This window comes from Capsicum annuum, chromosome 3, assembly GCF_002878395.1.
Source record: "Capsicum annuum cultivar UCD-10X-F1 chromosome 3, UCD10Xv1.1, whole genome shotgun sequence".
NCBI classification, from domain to species: domain Eukaryota; kingdom Viridiplantae; phylum Streptophyta; class Magnoliopsida; order Solanales; family Solanaceae; genus Capsicum; species Capsicum annuum.
In genome coordinates, this window is record NC_061113.1 from 261,437,059 (window position 1) to 261,458,162 (window position 21,104).

Here is a 21,104-nt window from a genome sequence, read left to right on the forward strand (position 1 = left end):
GTTTTTGCAACCCATTTAAGAACAGGGTTTTTTAATTCGACCCGTATAAGTCCATGGCCCGTAGGGGTTGAGCAATGTGGATTGGGCTAACCTGTGGACCGGCCCGTAAGTCAAATACATGCAACTATTTAGATTGCTTATTAGTATTTTTATTTGGTTCGAAGGCATGTCAAAAGTTATTTAATTTCACTATTAAAAATATTTTTTTGGGGTGTTGGAGACTTGATTAACATGTATTAACACTATGTAATATTGTCTGGTAATATTTATGTTTATTAACATTTTAAAATTAAATTATAAAATATAATTTTTTTAAAAGTGCACTGACCTGTAAGGACCGCAATCCACAAAGTAATGATGTGGACTTGGTGTTTTTTGGCTCATCATTTTAATGGGTCAGCCCGGTCTGACCCGTCAAACTCAAAGCGCGTGTGAACTAGCCTGGATGGGTTGGGTCGATCCGTATTGACAGTTCTAATCACATTCATGAAGATACACACGTGAAAACTACCAACATTAAATTAAATATTTTCTCCTAGATCAAATTCACATAAATTGAACATGATATTTTCAAACTACCTTTTTTTTTAAATAAACAAAATAATATAGGAAAATGCAAAAACAACGAGAATTTTGCGTCTTTATCCACGGCATGATAATAAAAGAACATGATTAAAATAGCAATTAAAAATTGATCTTGTGGGTGTCAAAATGACAAAAGCAAGTGTAGCCTCATCATTCTCCAATAATAATACATAGTCGATTCTCAACTTGTAGTAATTAAAATATACTAATAAGCAACATAATCAGATTACGTGAAAGACGAATTATTTGTTGTTTAATTAAAAGAACGTCAAAGACCAGAGCTGAATAACAGAGCCAACTTTGCTCAAACACACTGCTACATCTATCAAATTTAATGCATAAATACAATTCGTCCAACCTTTCAACTTTCGACCGTCTATATGACTGGTCATTTTAAGCATGACCCTAAGCATGTGCAAATTACTTCCTCTATTTTATTTTACTTGATACATATATTAAAAATAAATATTTCAATTTACTAATCTATTTTGCAATGCAACATAATTTATTTACTTTTTTATATTATTTTTAATATTAAATAACTACATAAAGTAATAATAATTTAATTTAAAGTTTTCGAATTATCATTAATAAAATTAATCTAGTAAAATATATTTCTAAGTAAATTTTTTTTAAAGGATGCATCAAGTCAACGAATAGATCAAATAAAATGAAATGGATTGAATATATATGACAGCATAAATGGTCCAAACTGACACACAATAGAACTTATCAAGATTAGGGGTGGGCATATTTTGGTTTAAATCGAAAAAATCAAAAAATCAAATCGAAATTTAATTTTGGTTTCGGTTTTTTGATTTTTCGGATCGAATTCGATTTGTAATTTTAAAATTTCGGTTTTTCGGTTTTAAAAAAAAAACCGGTTAAACCAAAAAATCAAAAATTTATAAATAAATAAATAATATATATATATATATATATATATATTTTATTATTATTATTATTATTATATATATTATTATTATTATTATTATTATTATTATTATTATTATTATTATTATTATTGTTTTAGTGACTCAAATATTTTATGGACTATTTTGGTGACTTTGGACTATTTTATGGACTATTTATGCAGAATGTATGTTGTTTCATGAATTGTTTTTATGAGTTTTGTGTTGTTTTGTAAATTATTTGTGCAAGGTTATATTATATGTAATGATTAATGACGTTATGTATTATGTTAAGCTTATGATTATCTCATTTCGTTTTATTCATGTTGAGTTATTTATAATTATTTATATTTGGGAATGGAAAACAGGTTTGAAAACAACTATTTTTCTAAAAAGCCCATCAATTTTAAATGTTCAGCTATGAAAAAGAGAGGCTAACTACTTTAATATTTCAAATCAAAATAAAATCTGAAATAACCGAACCAAATTTGTAAAAATCAAACCAAATCGAATTTAATTCGGTTTGGTTACGGATGTCATTTTTGTCAATCCGAAAATCGATAAACCGAACCGATATTAAGCAATCAGACCGAACCGACCGAACGCCCACCCCTAATCAGGATATCCAAATATAATATTCTAAGGATCTCGTTTGTTTAATATATAGATGTAGACACATAAATTTTATTGAGTTAAATTAATAATATAATATTTGAATTCAACGAACAATTAAACTCGACTACACAGTTAAATATGTATATTTTATTAAATTTAAGTCCAAGGTTCATTCTATTTTGAAGTTCAAATTTATGTCACGTGTCAAGATAACTTAGCATTCTTGTTAATTTTTAGACCGATAAAATTATCCCACATATTCAAGTAATGTGATAATACTAATTAAATTCAATAATCAGTCAAAAATTGTCAAATTTTCAAAATGACATGTTTTGACCAAATTATGAGCTACTTATCACATATCATTTGTGACAATCTTGATAACTTACCCGAACCAATTAAAAATGAGAAGCACTGACATCATAGCACTGCATTGCCCGAGATCTCTAGCGATCGAAATACATCTCTAGCTAGAGGGTCCGAAACATCGAGAATGCAACAAAAATTGACTCACAAGATTCATAAATAAAATTATATTTATGTCTTTTCTTTTATTGCAGTTAATTTTCAGGATTTGAAAAAGTGGGCATGATAACCTAACGTTTGTTGCTTTTATTAGTTAAATTTTTGATTAAACGAACTATAAAGGATAAACAACAAATAAAGATGATTTATACTTCTTAAGCAAATTGAACTATGATTTAATTGGCCCGTAAAGACGGACGGGCAGATTATAACTAAACCTTTTTATTGATTCGACTCATTTATAATAGGGAAAATTAACTATATAAACTTACCACTTAAAATGTAGCTCAACCGCCCGTAGAGTGACATGGTTGTTGCGGACCATTCAGCTCTAAAATGAACAGACCAATTTGCCAGCGGCCTAACGGGCCACTCAGTTCTTTTAGGCCCATTACGAGATATCTTGAAAAATGTTGGATCAATATTTAGGCTTTGAAATGTGAATTCGCAAAGTAAAAAAACATCATTAGATTGTATATTACAAATACATAATATAAGATAATTTTTACACATCATTTGTGAAGTGTTTCGCTATCTAAACTCAAGTTCATAATTGGAGTCTTGGCACAAAAGTAAAAAAATTATGGTCATGTGATCAAAAAGTCGATGAATTATAATTGTAAACTACAATCGCTACAAAACTTTAAGGTGAAACTGAGCGATAGACTCATTATTGTCCTGCCATTCCCTGGACTTTCGTGAGTAGCAAAAGCTGATTGCACTGGTTTGTCCTTTTTGCTCATCAGAATTTTGAATCTTATACTGATAATCAATTTTCATCCATTGTATGCCAAACGGAATACTTATTAAATAGATTTGATCTGAGTGTAGCAAAAGTTTAGTCGATGGCCCATTTGGTATGTTGAAAGCTGCTTTCACCCAAAAAAAAAAATTCTTTTTTTCCCAGCATAACACATGGACCATTTCTTATATCTGAACTAATATATGTGCTTTTAGCAGCAGATTGCACTTCATATTAAAAATTGAGATTTTTAAACTATAAATAAATACACATTAAGAACAATTTAATCTTTATTTGTTACTATGCATAATCAAAGTAAAATTACTTTTTAATCATGTATAATCAGTGAGTAGACTTCTATACACCAGATATATATTGGAGATTCTACAAATTGTTATTGCTAGATCGGTGAAAATCTTATCAATCGATTGGTCAAAATGTTAAGATTCCTTAAATTGTAATTTTTAAAAAATATAACAGAAGCCGCGTTGTTTTTCTATAAAATAGGTAAAAATAACATAAATCTCAACCTTATTAGAATTATTTACACTCTCTCCCACTTTCTTAATTAGTTTACTCTCTCTCCCGATTTATATACATAATAAGACCAACATATACATAGAAACCTTTGTATATGACAAGACCGACATATACATAACAAGGCTAATTCATATACATAACGAGTATGACAAGGCCGACATATACGTAACAAAACCTATTCATATACATAACAGGGCCGACATATACGTAACAAAGTCTATTCATATACATAACAGGGCCGACATATACATAAAAAACTATGTATATGTATTTTTAGAGAAAAAGAATTTTTGTAATATGTTTGGAGAAATGGAATTTTTTGTGATGAAATTTAAGTTATGAATTTATGTAATTTTTAGTTAAAATAGTTGTGAACAATTGAACTGTCAAGATTACGGATAAAGCATCGTAGTTTTTTGGAATATTATTGATAAATAAATGGATTCCAAATCTTGGACAAAAACGATAACATACTAATTAATTAGCGAAGCTTTGATTAGAACATTCGGCTATACTATTATTTTATAGTAAAACAATCAGAGAGAACAATTAAATATTACTTACAAGATTGTTAATCACTTCCACCCAAAAAAAAAAAGCCATCTGTAAGTGGTGGACCTAACTACGTGTTGCTGTGGTATTTATTTATGTATATTTTTATTGTTTCAAACTTAGGTATGAACAAGTCAATTTCAATGGAAATAACAAAACAGCATTGTTAGTTTATTATTAGTACTTTTGGATGCATGCTAATCTTAATAATATCAACAAATTTTTTCTTGTAGTTTGTTTATTTTACCAAACAAAGCTGTAATATTACTTTTCTTTATTGTAGCTACAAATTAACTAACAAAACAGAAAAGATTTTTATTTAGATATATCGACAAAATCCATCATTGAGTTAATCAAAATTACACATTCTAACTATTCAATTTTTAGATGAGTTGAATTTGCACCTGTCAAAATGATTGAGGCAATAAATGAATGAAATTACACGCTCAAACTTAAACGAGTTGAACGAATCATATTTTCATGAGCTAATTTTATCACACTACTATCAATATACTAGCATAGACAATACATCATTTCAATTTTTTTTTTTTCAACTCTTGGTAAGCAGAATGACCTAAGATACAAGTTGGTAATATTATTTTGGCCGTGGACTTCCAAGTTCGAAGAACCTGTTCATATTTTTTTTCAAATTGTAATAAAATGAAAGCTATCCAATTCTAGCTTAATAAAAATAATTTACGTACTTGAGTACTAACATGCCATAACTTATCATTATAGGAGTAAATAATTAATCATTACTTCCCCTATTTCTAAGTAAGTGTTCTTTTTTTGTTTGAAATATATGCTTTAATAAATTACTCACTCCTAGAAAATTAAAAATAATTTTATCAACTTACTCTAATTAAAGTTTTATCTCGTTTTTAGTTGACAATAATTACTATATTTAAATTCAAAAAAATATTAGAAAGATTATGATCAAAATATTCTTATAGATTTAAAGATATACTTATTTAAAAATAAGATTACAGTCCAAAAACATACTTATAAAGAAATAAAATAAAGTAATAAGGTCAAAATGAAGTTCATTAATATGGATACATGCCCATTTGGCCATAAAAAAATTTCTCTTTTTTTCGGATTTTTTTTTCAATTTTTTGACTTTTCCGAAATTGTGGTGTTTGGCCATGAAAATTTTAAAAATTATTCCGAAGTTGGATTCCAAAAAGTGAAAACAAATTTTTGTTGTTTGCACAATTTTCTACTTCCATTTCCAACTTTCATTATTATTACATATAACCTCGATTTTTAAATTTTTACTCAAACCCCTCTTATAACTACAACCAACCACCAAGGAAAAAATTGTTATTTATTTTCTATGGTACAACATCATTTTTAATTGTTACAGATATTCTAATCTCCTTTTCTTCTTTTAACCAAAATTTACTAACGTGAAGTAAAAAATAATAAATGACAATCTATGACGGAAATATATCAACTTTTGTTTTGAATGAACTATATTATAGAAATATAAGGCCTAGTACATTATATTATTAAAAAATGAGAAATTTAATATTTTTTTTCTTGTCATTCTAATTTTCTGTATATGTCATATAATGGCTATGATGATTTTAATAAATTATTAAAAAGTGATCAATAAAGTCGCATATCAAACATGATATAACGATCCATATTGACGATTACCTTATTTTGGTTTTATGAATTTTGAACAGAGACGAGTGTGGTAATTAGCTTAACAAAAGTTTGTTCTCTTTACCAAAAAAAAAAAATATATATTCAAGGAAAATCAATATCATCAATAAAGAAAAAGCAAAAAATTAGCACTAATCTATTCAGAAATAATTCATCCGTAATTTTTTTTTAAAATATCAAATTCAATAAAATAATTAATTCAAGTGAAAGTAATTAAGAATTTTCATCAACAAATTTAATAATATATAAAATATATTTATATCCATCAATCATATTTATCAAAATATATTTTCTCTATTCAATCGATTATGGTTAGATAAACTTATTTAGCTCGTGCTTGTGATATTTTTATTCAAATTTTAGAAGAATAACAATCATAATAATTAGTTTGTTGTTAATTATTTTATCAATTGAAGACATATAAATTATTTTCTCCACATTTGGTTGTATGTTAGTAGGTAAATTAGCAGTTGAGTGATTTTGATAATTTTTAAAAGTTGAGGGCATAAAATCATATTTAAAAAAGATTTTTCAAAAGTCTAAAAAAAATTCAAAAAGACATGGTCAAACATAAGTCCAACTCCAACTCCGGAAAAAGGTAGTTTTCATGGCCAAACGGCTACTTAAGTTAACCAAAAAATGATGTGTAAACAACAGAAATCTCATGTAATATGAAAGTATTTACATAAAATCCCTTTAGATTTTCTCCCTCCCGATTTTACTAAATATACTCATGTACTCATACATTCGTAGCTTTATTATACATTCGTATGATGAATGATAAAAAAAAAAATTCCTACAATTAAGGAAAGAGAAATCAGAAAATATATTCCTATTCCTTAAATTACGACATTACATACCTAATTAAATATTGTATGAGTTAATATAGGCACTGAAATTTAAATTTCAAAAATAACTCCTAAACATTACTGTTAATATTCATCATTGTTGGAATACGTTTTTGAGGGGAAAAAAAATCGGCTTCTTCTTTCTTTCATCGCTGTTGAAATACGTTTTTGAGGAAAAAAAATAATTGGTTTTTTTCTTAATTTCTGAAAAAAAAAAAATGAACATCTCCATATTGTTGCATCATTCCGGTGTCTGAGAGTCGGAAATCAGTTATAAATCATACAAAAGTGATGCCATTATTGTTTCTGAAAGTATTAACTTTCTGAAATTGGTTGCGACGATAGCGATGGAATTGAATGTTGACGAGGTTCGAAAAAAATTAAAATTAAATACATCGTTGATGGTAATTCTTCTATAATGATCACAAGGAATGATAATGAAGTGAAGGTTTACATAATTTTTTTTTATTATACTCCATTCTTTAATTCGCTTAAAATCAATATGAACATCCCCATATCAATATCGGAGATGGCAAAACATACTGCAGCATGCTCGCTGAGGATATAATTAAGGTTGCTTTTAAGGATTATGAAACGAAAAAGGCGGCAAAATTCAGTGACCATTCAGGAAATGCATGCGACTTATGATTGATTTATTAGTTGAAGAAATACAAGGCTTGATTTCGTGTAAGAAACTCCATCATAAGAGTGACAATAAGGCATATGTGTATGTAAGGTCCCTTGAATTCTCATTAGTGTTAAATTAGCTCATAAATCAGTTTGTAACATAAATCGTGAACAATTAAGTTGCATTTTTCATTTTGTTTTATGTGTATGATTATAGATTATACGTTAGTGTAAATATATGATACACTCACAAAGTATTAAATGTAAAATTCCTTAACCGTATGCTAATAATATATGATATTGTATTATACTTCGTACATATATATGATATTAATTATTTTCATTATTTTCTATCAAGTCTTGAACGTATAACAACACGTATGATGTTATGTAATGCATAAATTTAAACGTATGAGACACTTGTTCAATGTATCATTATCATATAACACAATTTACCTACCGGTAAAAACACAATGTGTTGATATACAATAACACATTAAACTGTATTTTTTTTATATGTTATATATAATAAAATGTAAGGCAAATTCATTAACTACCAAACTATATAGTAACAGTACAATATAGTGTAACTTATTGCAAAACAATTCTTCAAAAAGATATATATGTATAGGAACAATAAGGACATCCGCACAATTTGAAGATAGCACCAAACTGATATTATACAAACTGAAGACATTTACAAATGTAAATTAACATCCAACAAGAATCATTGTAACTGTCTAACATCAACTACAAAAATAAAAATTAGATGTTTCAATCCCAACTATTATAAAAAGGTGCTACGAAGAAAACTATTCCTTGGCCGAGGAGGATCGTCATTATCACTTGTGGACCCTTCGTTGTCCTTTGTCACTTTGTAATGCCATAATAATGAAGCATGGCGTGCACGTTGACTTTCAGCATCAAAACCACATTAATGCACATTATACAATCTGCAGACATACACAAAGTAAAAGATATGCACAATATCATAATGTATAAATAATCAGAATGTATAACATGACGTTATACAATCATCATACATTCGCAAAGTAAATGGTATTCAATATGCATACATTCACAAAGTAAAATGTATGCCAAATATCATAATGTATATAAGATCAGAATGTATAATGTGACATTATACAATCTGCATACATTCACAAATTAAATGGCATTCAATATTCATGTTCCTTTTCATGTACAATATCCCTCAAAAATACCTCTCCAATCTCCGTTTCAGCAATCGCTCCAACATCCAATTCAAGAAGCACTTTGTACAAGGTGCTCACCTCCTATCTCAAGCCAAATCCGCCACCTAGCATCAACACCAACTTCCTCTTCATCATCTTATTCCCTCGCTAAATTAGCGGAAGAGCAAGCCGATTTAGCGATATCGGCTTATTTTGATGTCTTTGTTATATGCAATTGGATTACAAAAAAATTGAAATAATTTTTAATTTGAAAAAGCTGAAAAAAAGAGCAAAAAATGACTTGATTTGAAACTCTCCAGATCAGATTAGCTTGATTATAGGCGTAAATAAAGGAACACAAATATAGAGCAAATAATGGTGCACAAAATATGGAGCAAAAAACTTATTTTTGTATGTATGAGAGGATGAGAGAGAAAGTAAAAAAAAATAGGGGATTTCAGTAATTGGTTTGGGATTTATGTAATTATTTTTTTAATATGAAATTTTATGTAATAAGGTAAAGTTAGCTTATATATATTAGTTATGTATATGTAAATTTTTCAAAAGGTCTATGATTACTCCACCAATAAAGTTTGATTATTTTACTATGGGCCTCATGCACCATATGAGGCCCTATTATTTTGACACATCAATTTTATGGGTCCACCAATCAAAATAATTGCCACTTCCTTTCTCTCCTTATTCCTTTACCTTTTTATTTTTTTAAGACAACTCATCTTTTTTACTCTTTTATTTTAGAGTTAAATTTTTATTTATTATTTTTTTGTCCTTTTTTATCTTTACTTTATAATTTTTCTCGTGTTCATGAAACTAATCTAATTAATTTTTTTTTCTTCCTAATTTTTATTTGTAGATATTTGCAACCAAATCAAATTTATGTGGTATTTTTTTTGTTTAAATTTAGTTATGTCATTTTTCTATAAGTTCATTTTTTTAAAAAATGTCTTTTTTCATTTTCTAAAAAAAAATTAATTTTAATTTTTTACATGATATGTTTAAATCATAAAAGTTAAAGAATACTTGAATATAGTTTATGTATTTTTAATTTAAGACCAATTAAGAGTCCGTTTGGATAGAATTAAAAAATAACTTTTTAATTTATGTGTTTAAAAGTTGAAAATAAGTGTTTAGAAATTAAACAGATAAATGTTTGAATAGAAGTGTTGAAACTGAAAAAAGTTGTGGATGTGCTTGGTAAACAAGGGTTGTTAAACACTTTTTTATTTAAGATTTGTTTATTAAGTACATCCACAATTTTTCAAAAGTTGTAGGTGAATATTAAGATTTGAACGATTGAAAAACTGGATATTTAAATTGAAGAATTTCTAAATAATTTTACATGTGGTTATTCAACTTTGAGTTTATCATACAAAAATAATTTTCTTATATATAAAGCTATTTAATTTTTAAATTTATCAAACATAAATCACTCTTTTATTTATTTATGACATAAAATAAAAGTCATCCAATTTTAAATTAACAAATAAAACTTATATTTTTTTTTTATTTCTAAAAGGTATTTATGTAATGTACTATACAAATGAATATATTACTAAGAGTAAAAAGGTCAAATTGTATTTCTTAAATACGAGAGGGATTATGAAATAAAATGGCTTGATAGAACAAAACTATTAAAAGGTTGTTCAATTATTTTTTATTAATTTTATTTTTATATTTTGTCCTTGTAATAATAAAAAACGAGGTTGATTACGTTTTTGTAAGGACTTAAGAAGATTTTAAGGTGCAAAAATTCATAAATGATTAGATAATTTTGCTAAGTTGAATGGTAATTTAAAGAATTAACTCAACGTATAGAAATCTTAAGTTATAAAGTTTAAAATTTAAATTTAAATAAATTGAGAAAAAAGTTCATATCTTTTAAATATATCAAAAAATACTTAAAAGAAATAGGCGTAATTTAGATTAGTATTAATTCATTTTGCTAAAATTTAAATTAGCCATCCATTTACCTGTTTAATATTTATAAAAAGTAGCAAACAAAGAAGAGGAAAAAGAGTTACACGAAAGAAAAATTGAAAAAAAAAAAGGAGCTAATGACGAAAGCAAAATGCTGACAAAAGACATTTGTCACAAATATATGGTGACCTCTCACAACTATTATCGGTTGTGTCCCATCCATTGTAAAATTTCCCACCAACTATCCATTATCTGGACAATGGACAGTCAACAGGGCAAGTCTTTCGGGAAATATGTGTTGATGCGCCTATTTTTTTTTTCATTCGTTTTGAATTATATTAATTTAATATCTCTTGAAAGCAAAATATGCAAGTAAATGTGGAGGAGAGAACAAATATAATGCATAGAATTTTATGTTGGAATTGTTTTTTCTTCAGTAGCTACCATACAACTTATAAATCGTGTATGGAGTATTATTGTATACAACTGTCTTGAAGAGCAACCAAAATACGGAATCGAATAAGTCCACCACCTGCTTTATTTTATTTTTTCTCACACGTCTTTGCAGTTTGCACTCATGTTTTTTCTTAATTTTAGTATAAACGTTATCCTATTAAAGCCAAGAAGACGAGGTAAATGATTACCGTTTCAGTTTCCTTCCCCAGAACCATCTTCTTCTAACAGTGGATGTTACTGGAATAACTAGTCATATCACAGAAAAAAACACTCAAAACCAAACAAGAATTATCTAAAGTTGAAAAATTGCCGTCCCAGAAGTTAGACAGTCATGTCCTACACTAAACCAAAAGCAATTCCTCTTACTGTTGCAGTACTTTCCTTGCTGTTAGTGTCTGCAGTCTCAGTTTCTTTCGTTAATGGGACTTCTGTGGTTGATGGTAAGCCATTGTTTTTAACTTGAAGTTGTGATTTTTTGCTAAATGGCTGTTAATTACCTAGGCATGTTCTTGGTTTTTGCCTAAAAGTTGTAATCTTTTTTAGTATATGGAGTTGTTAGTTACCTAGGATTGTTCTTGTTTTTCCCTTAAAATTGTAAGTCTTTTTAGTTAATTACCTAGGATTGTTCTTGTTTTTCCTTAAAATTGCAATCTCTTACTAATGAGGTCTCTAATTACCTAGGATTGTTCTTGTTTTTTCTTAAAAGTTGTAATCTTTTCCTAAATGGGGTTGCTAATTACCTATGATTGTTCTTGTATTTTCCTTAGAGTTGTAACCTTTCGCTAAATGGGGTCTCTAGTTACCTGGGGTTGGTCTTGTTTTTTGCTTAAAGTTGTAATCTTTTACTCAATAAGGTAGCTAATTACCTTGGATTGTTCTTGTTTTTCCCTTAAAGTTGTCATCTTTTACTGAATGTTGTTGCTAGTTACCGAGGATCAGTCTTTTTTCCCCTTAAAGGTGTAATCTTTTACTAAATTGGGTTGCTAATTACCTAGGACTAGGGTTGTACTTGTTAATTTACCCCACTCTTTCTTGTGAGTAGGTGTTGTGAGTGAGCCAATTTATGGCGTGGTTTCATCAGGAAGTAAAAGGTTTCTGGGGGAGAACAATGCGACTGGAAACTCATCTCTAGTACTGGCTGCTGAAAGAACCCATAGAAGAGATCCACTTGAGGATCGGAGTTACTATACTGGTGGATGGAACATCAGTAACGAGCATTATTGGGCTGTATGATTTCTTTTCTGCCCTTAATCCTATGTACTATGTGGAATTTGATTCTGATTTCTAAAATTGGTAACTTTCATGAAGGTCGGGTTAAAATCTTCTGTTTTAACATTGTTTTGGCTTTTTTTAGTGAATGTTCATATGCAGTAGCAATTTTGAGAAACGTAATTGTGCATTCTGAGGGACGAAATGTTCTTTACCTCCTATAGGAAATGGATGAGGATAGAGAGAGAAAACGACCCAAATATTTCTTGTACTAATCCTTGTACCATGCCTTGTTATTTTACTCTAAAACGCTTTAGGACTGTGGCATATGGAGGCTTCTTGACTTTACACCTACATATGGCTTTTTTGTAGGCGTTCTTTTATTCAATTGTAGGAGTTCTATTTTACTTTCTTACTTTTATGAGTGCTTTCACTTGAAGATGAACTTTTCATTCTAAACTAAATTTATGATTTTCATTTTGTTAGATTTGTTGTCAACTTCTATCGGCATGTTAACTTCACTTCAAACAAAATTTGTAGAATTTCTCAGGATGTTCTTTAATGCGTGCATGTATGCCTTGTTTTCAGTCATTTCTTCACTCGTTTCAGCTTTATATGGTTGACAGACTAGTAATTATCTGATAGATAAAAACTTTTGTTGACACAGTCAGTTGCTTATACTGGTGCCCCTCTTTTCATCATTGCTCTATTCTGGTTTGTGGCATGTGCCATTTGCTTGCTCCTAGTTTGTATCTGTTGTTGTTGCTGCCGAAGAGGTCGATATGGTTACTCTCGAACAGCTTATGCACTTTCTCTTACTTTTCTCACGGCATTCACCATTGCTGCAATGTAATCTCTCTCTCTCTCATATCGTTATAGTTACAAATCGATTCATTTTATGGCTTTGTCACTTATGTCCGCATTGGTATATCAGAATTGGTTCTGTTTTTCTGTATACTGGACAAGGCAAATTTCATGACGGTACAAAACATACATTAGATTATGTTGTACAACAAGCAAGATCAACAGTTGATGGTTTAAGGAATGTGTCAAACACCCTGGCTGTTGCCAAGCATACTGGAGTTAGTCAAATCTTTATACCGCAAAATGTTCAAAACAACATTGACAAGGTCGACGCCAAGATTAACTCTGCTGCTGAAACTCTTGAAAATGAAACTGAGAAGAACAAGAAGGATATCATGATTATCTTAGACTTTGTGTAAGCACTTATAGTTGAATTATTTAAGTCCTCTGAACTATACTGGTCTTGTGATGTATGACCAACTGCCATGCTGGTATGCCCTGCAGGAGGCGAATTCTCATCATTGTTGCTGCTGTAATGCTTGGTTTAGCCGCTCTTGGTTTCTGTAAGTTCTTTGTGCTTTGAAAGTTAGTAGTACATATTGACTGACAGCTATCTTTCCTTACTCTTGTTGACAATCTACTGCAGTGTTCTCTATACTTGGTCTGCAGGTTCTTGTATACATGTAAGTGTTATGACTAGAACAAATACTTCTCTTTATAACAACCTATTATACCTTTTGAAGTCTAAAGCACTGTTGTGGTTTTGCAGTCTAGTCATCATAGGCTGGATCCTTGTTGCCGTCACATTTATCTTATGTGGTTTATTTCTTGTTCTTCACAAGTAAGTTATACGTAGTTGTACTTGTTATCTTTTATATCATGCTTCTCCATCTCTGACGTTCGAACACCTACACGCTAACCTTCCAGAACAAAATAAATAAAAAATAGAAAAGACTAGTATAAAGAAGAAAACTATGCCCCTTTTGCACATCAAATCAATACGGCTTTTACACTGCCTCTACTAGATAGTGACTTTATGTTCTGAATCCTCTTTATGTAGTATTATCTTCAGCATATACAAATTAATAAGACCACAGCTTTTGTATTAATATTATAACATTGGTCTTTTATTTGCTATCACAAGAATGCATTCTTACGTGTGTTCTTTCAGGTTCATAATTCTTCAAAGTACAAACTTAATTTTTAGTACTGTGAGCTTCTTTTTTGTTTGTTCAGTTATATATTTCCAAAGTTTCTAACGATAGTTTTGTCTATCTAAGTGCAACGGGAGACACATGTGTGGCCATGGATGATTGGGTAAAACACCCATCGGCTCATACAGCACTTGATGATATAATCCCTTGTGTGGACCCGGCTACCGCCCAAGACACGCTGTCTCAGAGCAAAGAGGTCACCTACCAATTGGTTGGAGTATCTAACAGGATCATCACCAATATTTCAAACATCAATCCGCCTTCAGGTGTTGGTTACAACCAATCTGGTCCACTGGTCCCTAACCTCTGTAATCCATTTAATTCAGACAAGACGGACCGGAAATGTGCAAGTGGTGAAGTGGAACTTAGCAATGCTACACAGGTATATATCAAACAGTGAAGATAGATGCTCAAAGAGTTCTTGAGAAGTTTCTTGTTTACTAGGTGACACTTATGGTGGGTTAAAGAAATGACTTCACACAAGTCCTTTTCCATTATGTTAGGCATCATATCCATGTTTCAGAAACCTACTACCTATTTCAGTTCAAATTGAGGAAACAACCGTAATTGGGATTCTATTTCCAACGAATTATATGCTTCGTTTCTGTTTGATATCCCTCCCTGTAAAGTGTATTCAAGAAGTTCCATTGTATTAATGCAGGTTTGGAAGAATTATGTCTGCCAGGTTTCGGCAAGTAACGTGTGCTCCACTGTGGGCCGTCTTACCCCTGCTATGTACGACCAAATGACTGCAGTAGTCAATGTTAGCAACGGCCTGTATCATTCTGGGCCTTTCCTTAAGGAACTACTTGACTGCACTTTCCTTCGAGATACCTTCACTGTCATTCATGATGAACATTGTCCCGATTTGAGCCGATACAGTAAGTGGATCTACATCGGTCTAGCTCTAGTCTCAGCTGCAGTAATGCTCTCACTCATTTGTTGGGTACTATATGCAAGAGAAAGGCGTCACCGGAAGTATACCAAACTCGTTGATGCTACATATGGTCAAGAATCTAACGCAGGGAAAAGCCATGGGTGATTTTTCAAATATTTGAACCTCTTAAGACATTCGTTTGTTTTCCTAATAACAGTTATATCTGCAGTATTCCATGCTTTAAGTATGGCATATGAAGACGTGAACTTTCTATCATGTTTGTTTATAACAAGTCGATTAGGGACTTGTAGGGGATTCTTAGAAGTTATTCGTACATGATTGACGCTAGGATTGATGCAGATTGTTGCGTGTATACATACAGAACATGGACATCAAATTTTGTGTTTATATGACGCCCCTTACGTTTATTTCCTTAATTAATTTCGTGTGACTAATTGAGCAGAAGCAATTTCTTTAGCCTTAAAACTGTTCCAAGCATCTGTTCTTGTTAATATTGGCGGATTATTTTGAAGCTTGGAAGTTTAATACTGCAAATTCTTCAAACGTAAATCATAACTAATGCTATGTCCACATACATAGAAGTGTATATTTTGTTCCAGTTGAATAATATATCAAGGTCAAGATTCTGTTTCTGGTATAAGGGACTTGTTTTAAAAGTAATTCAGCAGATACATGTTTTTTGATTTTCCATCTGGTATACGGTATTCATATTGGAGCCCGACTCAGCAGATACATTTTAACAGCACTGAAAAAGAGTTATATGAGTAAATTTGAATTAATCGAGACCAAAATGGGGATATAAATAAATAAATAAATAAATAAATAAAAGAACCATATAGTGGTAAGCATGGTCGATCGCTCTTAATTTCTAGTTCATAGCCCATAGACATGCAGTGAATCTGTGAGCTTACTTAAATAAAGAAATAAAAAGGGAGAGATGTTGATTCTGTGTGCTCTCTTTCCCTGTTACACCATCATTTTTCAAGACAAGCTTCAGTAAAACACATGTTGGATCTATGTGCTTCCTTCTTTTTAAAAACAAGTTTTGTTAAGACTTAAATTATACTACTAATATATCGTGGTTAACTGATGAATACAACAACAACAAACTCCGTGTGTTCCCACAAAGTGGGGTCTGAGGAGGGTAAGATGTACACAGTCCATACCGTTACCTTCGAAGAAGTAGAGAGGTTGTTTCCGATAGACCTCCGGCTCAAAATAAAGAATCGTAGACAATGAGATGGATTACATAATAGAAGAAGGCGTAAGGAATAATAAAAGTAAATCAGAGCAATACAAAAATACGAGAGATAGTGCAACACGAAATAAGAGAATAGCAACAGAGAAATTATGAATGGGACACCCACGTATAAGTAACAAATACTCACAGCCATAGACACCTATGAACATAGTCCTAGAATTACTAACCTGACAACACAAGATCCCTCCTGCTGGCTAGCTACAACCCATACCCTCCCGCTAGCCTTCTATCCATATCCGCTACCTCCACACCTTCCTAATTGATGAATATATTACATAATTAATCGTGAGAACTACATATGCAAATTAGATGACACTATATATTATATGTCCATTGATTTGGTGTAAACATTAAAACGTGAGTAAGTTTTTGCTATTTGTTTTGCATCGGCTTAGCTACGTATTATTTCGTTTTCTTCTAAGAATTGACGTGTGAATATAATGCAACTCAAAGTTGGTCACCAACAAATATTTATGCAAACAAAATCCTAACTTAACGAATAATAGTGGTTAAATGATGGATACACTAAATTTTTGTTTGAGCAGTTTGAATTTGGTTCATCCAAATTTCGACAACTTGATTGTTACCCCTAAACACCATCCAATTTCAGGTTGAATATCCACCAAATCCCACTTGCTGTCTAGAAGCCCCACACAACCAAGTAAAGAATGATACTCCTGTTAGGATTTGTCCTAAATTTCTTACCTTACTTGATTCTACCAAAATTAGGTTTTACTTCGGATTTCGTGTAAAAAAATATCGCTTTCCTATTAGATTTCTATTAGGTTTATTGTTTCTTAGAGGAGGATACATAGTAATAACATAATATCATCTACAATGCAGGGGGAGATTTTCTACAAATAGGTTTTATGTTTTTCAATATAAGTTTTTTATGTGTAGGTTGTTTGATCAAACCATATTAATAATATATTTTTTTCAGTATTGTTTTTCTTTGTCGTCTGATTTATCGTTTCATAGTTTGCAACTGATAGCTTCCGCATGACGCCCTCTGGATTTCGAATCCAACAACTCCCTCCGCCTGATATCCTTTACTTTTTAATCTGTCACAAAAAAATATTGTCGTACTATAATTAGTAATAATTTAATTTTAAAATTTTTGTTTTTACCCTTAATGAAATAATTTATGACCATACAAATATTTAAGATTTGTTTTAGATCACAAGCTTCAAAAATCTTCCTTTTTCTTAAATGTCGTTTCAAGTCAAACGGTGTCATATAAAATAAGACGGATGGAGTAATAATAATTGTAAATTAGAAGGAAGAAGAAAAAGAACTATAAAGGATGCTCAAGTTATTCTTGCAAATCTTAGAGATATTTTGTGGTCTATGCTTTGAATGGAGCTAGGAGGGAAGAAGCTAATTATTAAGTAAATGGCCTAGATCAATAATTGCCAATAATTATTTTTAATTAGACAACAAATTCACTGGGGAATATCGTATTTGGAGCGCTATAGTGTCCTGCCATAATTTAAGCATTTTCTCATAATAAGTTTTTGTACTGGGAAAGTTGTTAGTTTGTGGCCAGAGGCGGACCCACATGGTGCCTCAAGGGTGTACGTGCATTCGGTAATTTTTTAAAAAAATTATATAGATACGTATATATATCCTACTAAAGTGTTAATATATTTAATTGTGCACCCTTAGTAATAAAACTTGGGTGGGTGCACTAGTTTGAAACTCAAATGTTGACGCCCTTCTAGCCCAACGTTGCGTGTTCGATTCCTGGTCGAGTTGCTTGATTTTTTTATTTTACTTCTCCTTTATATACATTTAAATCAATAGTTTAGTGTTCGTATCTCCAGAAAAGCCTCATTGATAAGGAAAAGTATACCTTATAAATTAGAACTTAAACTGCACATTAAACGAGGCAAGCGATCAACACATATTTGAGTTTTTATTCAAAACTTATGCGCATCTTTGACAATATTAGTGCACCCCCAGACTTCAAATTCTAGGTTCGTTTCTGTTTGTGGCTTAGCTTGGTGTCTAATATAATTGTTAATGTGTTATGCTTGCCAGTCTTCATGTTTAAGTATTAGATTATGTCTGCTTTTACAAGTAAATCCACCATTAAGCTTATAAAATCGATAGCAACATTCCAAGGGACCCACTAACTAAATCGAAATTGACATTTGATACAACTAATTAGAGCCCGTTTGGATAAGATTAAAATCTGGTCAAATCAGCTTTTAATGTTTTTTTTAAGTTTTTAAGAGAAAATTTGGCTATTAAGCTTTTTTAAGTTTGTATTTAGCAAAATGCTCAACCCTCTTCAAGTTTTTAATTAGCAAAATGATCTACTTTTACTTTCTCATTTGTCGGACGGACAGATAATAGATTTGTCTTAAAAATGGATTATCTCACTAAATAAAAAAACTTATGATCCATTTAATTAAATAATAGACTTAAAAGGTCTATTTAACAAAGAATCCCGTTTTTTAAGGTGTTTGGTAAAACTAAAAAATGCTTAAAAAAAGCTAAAAACTGCTTAAAAGAATCAAAAAGTGAGAAACTGGGTACCCCAACTTTTGTTTTTTAGATTAAAATTCTTTTAGGTTTCACCAAAACATTTACCTTTTTATCCCTTATATTTTCCTCCAATTCCAACAATATCCTAAACTTGTAGCCCTTAAATGTATAGTTTTTTTCTTTTTCTATTTGCGGCTTCGCTTCATCTCTTTCCTCCAATTTCCTCTTCATCTTTCTTCTTTGTTTTCATCGAATCCATCATTAATCGAAGATTTGTTCAAAAATTTTGTTTTAAAATTAAAAATTATAAATAATTCACCTTATTTATGGTGTTAATAACTTTAAGGACATTTAAGTCACTTAACAACTAAAAGTGCTTAACATCACTTGTTTACCAAACGCATCAACAACTTTTTTTCAGTTTCAGCAGTTCTGTCCAAACACTTATATGCTTAATTAATAAACACTTAGCTTTTAATCACTTAAACTAAAAAATTATTTTTTTAATCTTATCCAAATGGGCTCTTAATAATTAATACAGGATATTTGGTATCAATTGGCTCGTGAATAGGACGTTAAACTATCTTAATTTTTACCTCATCCTGAATATTACGTTTAAGACGTGATAATTTAAATAATTATCATCATTATTGACTAAATCCGCTTTTAGCTTTTACCATTTCTTTTCTATAACGGTCCTTAAACTAATAATGCTCTTAGGCGAAAAACTTTTTAAGTTATGGGTGCAATAACAATATATCATTTCTTATCAGATTAATTTGACTAATTAAAACATGTAATGTCTAGTAAGTATGACATGGTAACAAAAAACAAATTTAAAAAAGAAGACTTTTATAGACTTTTATAGTAATTGGTTAACTTGAAATGAGATCTTTTATACTACAAACACATATATTTTGTTCCTTTCAGTTTATGTGATTGGACCTATTTAATTAGACAAGTTTTAAAAAAAAAAGGCGAAAATTCTTAAAAACATATAATCTTAAATATGTTATAATATTTGTTTAACTATAAACCATTTGAAACTCATACATGATCTTAACCGTGTCGTAACATTTATGTGATTATAAAAACTACTCATTAAAGGTTATAAATAAAAAGCTTAAATTAGACAAGCTTAAAAACATACATTATATATATGGATGTTTATTACAGTAGGAGTTAGCTAGGTGTTAAACCAAAGCAAGATACTATAGTGTAGTAGTACGAGTAAAATAAAGATAGCTAGCTAACTAGGTCCCATGGCAACGTCAAGAAAAGTGAATAGCAGCACAAGAACGTGTCTTTGTTCCCCAACCAGCCATCCAGGCTCATTCAGATGCAGCCTTCATAGAAAGCATCAACATACTAAGTTCATAGGCACATCAATGCCACACAAATCGGATCATAATGTCTCTTTCAAGAATGCTAGTTATACTGCTACAACAGACAATATGTCAGAGGTGAACTTGTTCAAAACCTTTCTCATGCACTTTATTAAGCCAACAAATTCAAATCATCAACTGTTTTTGAGGAAGAAGAACTTTCAGCCTAGACCTACCAGATTTTGCATTCTGGATGCCAATCATCATACTCACTTGGCTGTTTCTTGATCCCACCTGGGCCTTTTTTGTCTTTGCTAGTTTCCTTTTTAATATCTACTACTCTTTCTTCTGTGAAGAAACAATATGTACAATTTGAGTAGTTTTTTTGACTCTTTTCTGCCAAAACTTTATAATGTACTTCTATTTTCTTTGCAAGTGCTTTTTAATATCATTCACAAGAAATTCAACAACAAAAAAAATGTGTTATACATGAAATTCGAACATAGGATTATCGACGAGAGGGATTCAATTAAACCTTGTCAAAGTAGATCGATAACTCAGACTCGTCATGCATTGGGTTTCTTCTTTTTCATCAAATTGCCTTTTGTTTTCAGGTGTACTTGCCTTCATAAATAAGAAGCCCCCCAACCCCACCCACCCACACATTTTTTGACCTACTTTGACTTGATAGAAAATTTAA

The 21,104-nt window shown here is 30.4% G+C and overlaps 1 protein-coding gene across 1 annotated transcript; it reads left to right on the forward strand.

Annotated features, from left to right (window-relative positions):
* The first annotated feature begins 10,955 nt into the window (after positions 1–10,955).
* Positions 10,956–15,744, forward strand: LOC107862016. Its single transcript, XM_016707448.2, has 9 exons — positions 10,956–11,643; positions 12,246–12,430; positions 13,080–13,261; positions 13,347–13,631; positions 13,721–13,779; positions 13,863–13,899; positions 13,986–14,057; positions 14,497–14,812; positions 15,092–15,744. Exons 1-9 carry the CDS (start codon positions 11,535–11,537, stop codon positions 15,470–15,472), a joined length of 1,626 nt encoding a protein of 541 aa, XP_016562934.2. The 5' UTR covers positions 10,956–11,534; the 3' UTR covers positions 15,473–15,744.
* The last annotated feature ends 5,360 nt before the right edge of the window (positions 15,745–21,104 follow it).

Coding starts and splice junctions, on each gene's coding strand:
- LOC107862016 (XM_016707448.2), top strand. CDS start 11,535: ATGTCCTACACTAAACCAAAAGCAATTCCTCTTACTGTTGCAGTACTT. Junction 13,632..13,720: donor ATGATTATCTTAGACTTTGT/GTAAGCACTTAT, acceptor TATGCCCTGCAG/GAGGCGAATTCTCATCATTG. Junction 14,058..14,496: donor TTATTTCTTGTTCTTCACAA/GTAAGTTATACG, acceptor TGTCTATCTAAG/TGCAACGGGAGACACATGTG.